Genomic DNA, 8,100 nt, shown 5'->3' with positions numbered 1-8,100 from the left:
CTAGTGGCTACAAACTATTCATTTCAATGCTAAAAAGACTAAAAAGACCCTTCGCGCATCTCGAGATCACTCGCTAAACAAAGTCACAACGGCCGGTGTAAATAGCTTCAGCTATAAAGGGTATATTCGGAAATCTCATTTGAATCTCCCAATGCTCAGCTTTGCTTTATATTTTTGCTCACTCTGTCTTCTTTTGTCCTTTTCCGTCATTTCAACATTACTCTCTCTTCCTTCTTCATCTCCTTTCTCTGACCGTTTTCACTCATCATCCAGCTCTCTCTCATATTCTCTCTCTCTCTTCTTCAACCTCTTAGTGAATCTCTCTCTTCTACTTGTTAAATTTCGAAGGAGACATTTTGGTTGGTGTAAAGAAACAGAGAGATCTATTGTTTTTAGGTGAGTGGTTTAATTTATTTTATTTCCGCTCAATCAAGTTATGTTTGTTAAACATTCATGTGGTGTTTCTGGTGAATGATTCGATTTACATTATTGCTTTAGTTTTGTTTTTTCAAAGTTTTAATTTTTATTTTGCAATGGAAGGTTCATGTCGCTGGCCGTGGGCCTAATCCCCCCCCCCCCCCCCATTGTTGTTAGCTAATAACAATAATGTCGAATTTTTTTCGCATTAATTGTTTTTTTTTCTTTTGTTCATTTTCATATATATAGTCGATTCTCTAATAGGGTTTAAGGACTTTCTTCTTTTACAGCAAAAAAAGTTTCAATCTTTTGTTCATCTTGTTGTGTATTGAGTTTGTTCCTTTTCTCATCTCTGTTCTTTGTTCTTTTCTTCTCGTTCTTGAGTTTGATTTGTGGTTTCTGTTTGGGTTTCATTGAGTCTGCAGGGTTTAAGCTCAAGTTTGGTTTGTTGATTCTTCTGTTTCTTTCTTCAGATTTACTCTACAATGAAGTGAGAATTTCAAAAACAAATTAACAAAGAAAAACTTGGGACTTTAGCAAGGTACGACCTTTGACTTTATTAACTTTGTTTGTATGAGACTTTGCTTCTGAAATTGTTAAACTTTTGATTTGAATTTTTTTTTGGACAATCTTAAGAGTTTTAGTGCTTATGTTCACATCTTCAAGTCTCATAATCACCATTTCTAACAGCCTTCTTCTTGTTAAGCTCTCTTAGGGGTATATTTAATTTAAGCCATAGAGCTCTGTTCTAGGGTTTTGTTGAGGAGAAGTTCTGTTTGGCTAGCTGCATAGGGTAGCGTTTAGACCGCTGTTGCTAGTGCGTTCTAGACCCTAAAACCACAATGAGACATTGTGGGTCTTGTGTCTGATTGTACTAAATGTGTTTGGTGGGTTTGTCAGGCATTGAGGTTGTCCTCTTGTTTTCAGATGGTTAAATTATCATTTTTTTACCCATACATTTGGTTTTTAAGGTTTGTACTGTTTTCACATTAGGCTTTTCTTTTCTAATATAAGATTTGTTCTTGTTTCTTTAAATGTTTCTTTTCAGAGATGTGAAAAATAAACAATTTCTACTTAATTATTCTCTGCATAAGTCATGTGTTTTTTGCAGAGATTATATGGGTTCAATTTTTTAAGTATTTGTTTGATTCTGTAGCAGCACATTTTGACTAAATAGCCTCGCAGAAAGAGCAAACATATTCACATAGAAAATAAGAAAGAAATAAAAAAGTAGATTGGTTTCATTCGTATAAACAAGTGGTATACACACAACTTGCTTATTCTTTTATTCCTTCTCTTAGAAAAATAGCATTTTCTAAGCATGAGCCATGCATGAACTCTTCACAACTCTTGATGAATATTTTAAAGAAGTACTGATTGATTATATGCGTCTCTTGTGATATTTATGTATAGATCTCTCTTTTGTGAAACATTCTTTTACTTTGAGCCTTTTTTTTTCCTATAGTTACCTCACTAGTTTCTTTGGTAAAGCAAGTCCTATTTTGAGAATATCACAAAAGATGCTTGGCCCTCCATTAACGGTCCTTGATCCAAGTATTAAAGCTTGCTGCTCTTTTTCTTTATATATCAAAACATTCATCATTACAAGTCTCCTTTCATTTGCTTTTTGATTCCTTTTGTGGTGATTCTTGTATTTTTTGTTACTGTGTTCTTGATACTGTTGTCTCCTTACTAAGCTCTTTTTTGTAATGGATCTACAGATGGAGACTGTCAGACCAATGGTTGTTGCTCCTAAGGGTAAAATCAGACGCAAGTTTGCTAAAGTTCTGAACATTCATAAGCTTACGGGTGTTGCTCCAGAAGAGGAAATGAAGAAGATTAAGTTTGATTCCAAGACTGCTAATTTATCTGAATCTTTCTACAAGCTTGAGGAAGAGTATGAGAGAAGTCTAGCATTGGAAGCTCTTCTCGCGAAGCTTTTTGCAACAGTTTCTTCCATCAAAGCGGCTTATGCACAGTTACAGCATTCTCAGTCTCCCTATGACTCAATCGGGATTCAAAAATCTGACAACTTGGTAGTCGCTGAGCTTAAGACACTGTCTGAGCTGAAACAATGTTTCTTGAAGAAACAAGTGGATCCAAATCCTGAAAGAACTCTGGTTCTGGCGGAGATTCAAGAGCTGAGGAGTTTATTGAAAACGTATGAGATAATGGGGAAGAAGCTGGAGTCTCAGTACAAGCTCAAAGACTCAGAGATCATATTTCTGAGAGAGAAACTCGATGAATCGATGAAACAGAACAAGTTGGTAGAGAAGAGACTTAACCAAAGCGGACAACTATGCAATCCTCTCTACAATCTTCACCTATCGGCTCTAAATCCAACGCATTTCATTACTTATCTGCACCACACAGTCAAATCCACCAGAGGATTCGTGAAGCTAATGATCGAACAAATGAAGATCGCGGGATGGGATATTTCATCGGCTGCTAATTCGATCCAGCCCGGTGTCTTCTACTACAAGCAAGACCACAAGTGTTTCACTTTCGAACACTTTGTCTCCAATGTAATGTTCGAAGCGTTTCATCTACCATACTTCTCAACCTCAAGCGATTCAAGAAGCTACAAGATGAAGAAACAGAGCAAAGCAGAGAGGGAAATGTTCTTTGAAAGGTTTAAAGAACTCAGGTCAATGAAAGCAAAAGATTATCTAACGGCACGACCTAAATCAAGATTCGCTAGGTTTTGTCGAGGAAAGTACTTGCAGGTTATACATCCAAAGATGGAGCAAGCTTTCTTCGGACATTTGCATCTGAGAAACCAAGTCTCAGCTGGTGAGTTCCCAGAGACGAGCTTGTTCTCTGGATTCCTCGAAATGGCGAAAAGGGTTTGGCTTTTGCATTGCTTAGCTTACTCGTTCGAACCTGAAGCTGAGATCTTTCGAGTACCCAAAGGTTGTAGATTCTCTGAAGTGTACATGAAGAGCGTAGCAGAGGAAGCGTTTTTCCCGGCGTCGGAGAGTTCGCCGGAATCCGAGCCGCGTGTAGCGTTCACGGTGGTTCCAGGGTTTAGGATTGGGAAGACTTCGATACAGTGCGAGGTCTATCTCTCGCTTTCGTGATCACCGTCAGATCTAAGTCGGACGGTGAGGATGCATTGGACTGATTTGGTAATTTCGGGAAGTTGCTTTGGTATATCTCGGAATATGGAGAAAAATTGTGGGCCGTTGGATCAGAAGTAGTAGTGATGTGTTTTGATGTTTTCTCTGTCCTCTTGAGTTTTGTCGATATTATTTTAGTTCAGAGAACACAAAAGAGGCATCTTTTTAGCTGTTGTCCATTGAATATTTATCTCTTCTTTTTTCTAATATAATATGTAAATATTTTATGATTTTTTTTATTTAATTAGTAGATTGGAGAATAACAAATTAAGGAGCGTAATGTTGGAAACAGAGAATTTTTTAGGTGTACATAAAAGATTTGGTAAATGATTGAAAATTTGATTAATAGTTTAATAATACTTGGAGATGTTGGTAAGAGTAGTAGTAGTAGTGATTTGAATGTATAAGCATTTGGATACATTTATAAAATGTATTTGCTGGTCTATGAACCATCCAGCACTATGTCTCCCTGTCTTTTGTGTTGGCACATGCACATTTACATTTCTCGTCCACCTTTTTTGTTTTCATAAGAAAACAAATAGTAATAGAAATGCGAAAAGATTATAATTTGATTTATTGAATTGACTACAAAACACGTACGTCAATGTTTTTTTATGTTTGTGGGATACTACCACAAAGGGCGGTGCTATCAAAAAGTTCATCGAAAACATAATGAAATCTATACATAATTTACACGTATTGGTATTTGGTGAGCATTTATTGATATAGATATATAGTTTTGTATTTTTGTTTTTCAATGTTTAGTGATGAGGACAATATATGGCTTATCTGTGCTGAGAGAATCTAACATCTCAATATGACCCCAAAATATTATGGTGGTGGGGTTCGGGATCTATGTAACCAAAAGGACTGATGAAATATACAATCTTTTTTTTCTTTTCTTTTTAAACCTTTTTATTAATGAGCCAACCCTAATGGGCTTAGGCCTGGAAATTACAAAACATCAACAGTTACAAACGGAGAAATTTTTCCGGTAACGGACAGCAGAAATCAAGGTTGAATCTGGGCAGTAAACAGAGGCAGAGAATCAGATCTACTAGTACCGGCGAATACAAGGCCCACAACTTTGTGACTTTGTCGTCGGATCAAGTTCTTCCACTGGAGTATTCGGATCCCGTCTCCGAACCATCACCAATAACAAGTCTGTCCCGCCACAAGCCTCCCGGAATAGATCAATTCTCCGACACTCCGCAACCCATGAATATCGAATCCCCTACCTAGCAAAACGACATACTCAGATCCAAGCCCTTGACATCCAAAGTCGTGAACCAGAAAAATTTCCCGAGGCAAAGCAATCTTCAGATCCGGTCCGGTGGAAGCAAAACACGGAGGCTAGAGAGTGGTGAAGGCTCAGACAACCCCTCAACAACCAGAACCCGTGCAAGCCGTCTAAGATCCTGAAAGGAACTACTGTTAACCACCAAAACACTTACCGGAAAACCCACCAATCCGCAAGCGTCTTCCGCCGCTGTCATAGCATCCAACTTGACGGTTGAGCCGCGAGAGATTCCACTGACATCTCCTATGGCGTCTTCAAACCAGGAGGAAACAGAACCAGGATCTCTCCTCCGCCGAGAAGGGGCCACAACTGCAACGCTTGTCGGAAACCACACCACTCCGATAACGGAGAAGAAAGCATGCCCCACACTGCTTCGTATTATAACCCAGACCTGCGATGAAGATCAGTGCCAAAATAAAAAACTAGATCTGAATCTGGAAAACTTTCTAGAGAGAGAAATGTGAATAGTAGGGGAACGATTGTCCTTCGTGTTTTGTCTTTGTGTTTTGTAAAAAAAATATTGGCTTCGTGTTTTGTCGGAAAAGCTTCTTTTCTATTTCTTTTTCACTTTAACGTTATTTGGTGGTGATTTGAATATGAATAAACTAGTCTGATCATGATCTTCATCATTTTCACAACCTCTAATATTAGTTAATGAATGAGCTGTTTCAAATCTAGCATTAGCTTAGATACTACTCTCTCAGCCATGCATGGATGGGTCTAGGTGACATCTATGGTTGTATTTAGAACATATATGTGAGCACGTACTTTGCCTTTTCCAACAGAGCAGTTTCTTTTCCCAAGAATCTACTATGTGCACAAGATGATTAATATAACTATTCAGAAATGTACTGTTTTATCATATAAAAATATAAGAATTCCTTGCAAATGCAACATTTATATCAAAATAACAAAAATCCAAACAATTTATTAGCTCGGTTTTTTTTAAATAACAAAAATCCAAACAATTTTAAGAGAAACAATATCACTAGCTAGAGTTAGTTGAAGACCAAAATATAAAGCTTTGAACACACTTAGATAAACTTCATATCCTCTACGAAGTCTATACTGGTCTGAACAAAAGTAGAATGATCCATAAACTCTTCAAATCCATGAATACGGACTCTTGTATAAGTCTGCCTCTCAATATTGTAAAAGAAAATGTAGAAAGGTTTTGATAGATAGTACGCGTCCGGCGAAAACACAATCTCTCCGGTACCCGTCATTCCCACAAACTTGTTCTCGTAGACTATGGATGGCAGTATGAATACACGTTTGGACCATACATGTTTCCCACTATCTTCTAGAACCCACAACTTCAAATTCTCTTTACAAACCGATTCGATATATTGATGTGCGCCTAATTTACCTTTGTAATTGAACAAAGTTAAGTTCCGATTATTAGGGTCCATGTCTATATCTAATTTAACAACGCTGAATTTCTCAAACCTAAAGTCGAAGCAAACTATCTCAAAAGATCCACCTGAAAAATAAGCTGTGTAATACAAAACGCCATTTATGCATATTCTACCATACATAGGATAATGGGGAAGTCCTGGGTCTTGGATCGTCTTCCACAAAAGATTCCCAGTCTCCAATGTCAAAATCTGATGAGTGTTGGGTGTTCTAGAACGCGACCTAGTCATACACAACACTTTGTATTGTCTGCTGATCGGATCATAGCCAAAAAAGCAATCTCCATCAACCGTCCCTTTCACACTGGGTAAGGTTATGGACTCACCCGTGACGGGGTTAAAAATCATCCGCACTTTTCTTTGCCAATGTCGTAGGTAGACCAATCCATGGTGCGAGCTACTGAATGGAAGATATTTGGGATAACACTTATAAAGGGTGGCTACAAGAGTAGAGTTTTCATGTGGGTTTTGAGGTTGAGGCGAAGACAAAACGCATAACTCTTTTTTAGCCTTGAAAGTAAACAAGAGCCGTGGACGAGCGAAGGACTTAGTCAGGAAAAGCTCCGTAAAATAAGGACGGTCAAATATGGATTCCCATAATTTGGATACGCAGCTAAACCTAGCTATAGACCTTGCAGAGACTCTGGAGAATATATCGACAAGAACATCAACTGGGATTGGGTTTGAGTATTCTCTTACCGAACTTGAAGATTGTGTTGGGATCAATAGATTATCTGAGAACTGCTGCTTTTTTTGTTTTTTCCTTCGACAGCGCTTATGATTTTTCATGGCAGCTGTTTCAAACCCTATTAAATATCACTGTTACAAAGCGTAGTACGAATTACGAAGATGCAACTGACCTTTATAAATATTCCGATCCTAGATGGGCTCTTTTAGGCCCAGTTACTTAATCTCCTTTTTCTTTTTCTTTTTTTGTCCGTCAATGTCTTCCCGTATCCATCAGCAATACAATATACTATTTAAACCAAAAGATTCGAAGCTTTGATTTGTTTCTTCATTCCGTTCACAAGTTTTGTTTCTTCGGGTTATGTAAGCGTAAGAGAGAGTTTTCAAGTCAGGGCTGATATTTTTCGTATCCCAAATGATTACAAGTAGATAATTTGCCCTTTAATGAGTCACTTCTTTTGTCCAAACACGTCTTACATGACATATAAATCTTTCACAAGACCATAATTGCTTAGTTGAAAAGGATCAGTGGATTGTAAAACTACAACTTAATGTTTTAAAAAAAAAATCAAAGTAAGAACAAACGTCATTTCTATCCAAATCAAAAATTGAATACAAAGTAAAAGCACAAAGAAATTGAACAAAGCTCATAAAACAGAAAAAAAAAAAAAAGTCTCACCTTAAAAAAAAAAAAGGACTTGATGGGGAGACTAAATATGGTGAAAAAACTGGATGGCATGCAGAACTCTGATCCGCAAATGACGCTTAGGCTATAGCCTTCAACGGGGATCACAAGAGTACATTGTATAGGTGATGATGAGGTAGGAGTTGGAAGATTTGTGGTGTGCTGCATCAAGAGATTGTTGGAGACTATATTGCAGATTTGTTTGAACTCTAGCTAGAGTCTTTAAATATACTTACATGGAGAATGAAATATGGTATATAGCTAGCCAGAAACTACTTATTGAATGTACATTGTATTCGTTATATTAGACAGTTACAACTTACAACTTTAAAAGACTGAAATATACAATCTTACAAAAATATTGGCTTCAATGCTTTGTTGGAAAAGCTCCTTTTTCTTTTCTTTCATCATTTTTACAGCGTCTATTAGTTTAATGAATGAGCTGTTTCATATCGGATGGGTCTAGGTCACTAGTTG

At 37.3% G+C, this 8,100-nt stretch overlaps 2 protein-coding genes across 5 annotated transcripts; one reads left to right on the top strand and one right to left on the bottom strand.

The window, feature by feature from the left end:
• The first annotated feature begins 249 nt into the window (after nucleotides 1-249).
• On the top strand, nucleotides 250-3,770 carry LOC17900635 (protein GRAVITROPIC IN THE LIGHT 1). Of its 4 annotated transcripts, none has more exons than XM_006307425.2 (3): nucleotides 250-396; nucleotides 891-958; nucleotides 2,139-3,770. In XM_006307425.2, the coding sequence occupies exon 3, from the start codon at nucleotides 2,139-2,141 to the stop codon at nucleotides 3,495-3,497; it is 1,359 nt and encodes a 452-aa protein (XP_006307487.1). In that variant the 5' UTR covers nucleotides 250-396; nucleotides 891-958; the 3' UTR covers nucleotides 3,498-3,770. The 4 variants fall into 4 exon arrangements, with proteins under 4 accessions (XP_006307487.1, XP_006307485.1, XP_006307486.1 ...); XM_006307423.2 differs by having other exon boundaries at nucleotides 843-958; XM_006307424.2 differs by lacking the exon at nucleotides 891-958.
• Nucleotides 3,771-5,870: 2,100 nt separating this feature from the next.
• LOC111832453 (putative F-box protein At1g53360) lies at nucleotides 5,871-7,040 on the bottom strand. Its single transcript, XM_023788787.1, has one exon. It carries the CDS (start codon nucleotides 7,038-7,040, stop codon nucleotides 5,871-5,873), a length of 1,170 nt encoding a protein of 389 aa, XP_023644555.1.
• Nucleotides 7,041-8,100: the final 1,060 nt, after the last annotated feature.

Source organism: Capsella rubella, unplaced genomic scaffold (assembly GCF_000375325.1).
Source record: "Capsella rubella cultivar Monte Gargano unplaced genomic scaffold, Caprub1_0 scaffold_1, whole genome shotgun sequence".
Lineage (NCBI taxonomy): Eukaryota > Viridiplantae > Streptophyta > Magnoliopsida > Brassicales > Brassicaceae > Capsella > Capsella rubella.
The sequence above is the reverse complement of the archived record's forward strand: the minus strand, read 5'-3'. Positions and strand labels throughout refer to the sequence as shown.

Coding starts and splice junctions, on each gene's coding strand:
- LOC17900635 (XM_006307424.2), top strand. CDS start 2,139: ATGGAGACTGTCAGACCAATGGTTGTTGCTCCTAAGGGTAAAATCAGA.
- LOC111832453 (XM_023788787.1), bottom strand. CDS start 7,040: ATGAAAAATCATAAGCGCTGTCGAAGGAAAAAACAAAAAAAGCAGCAG.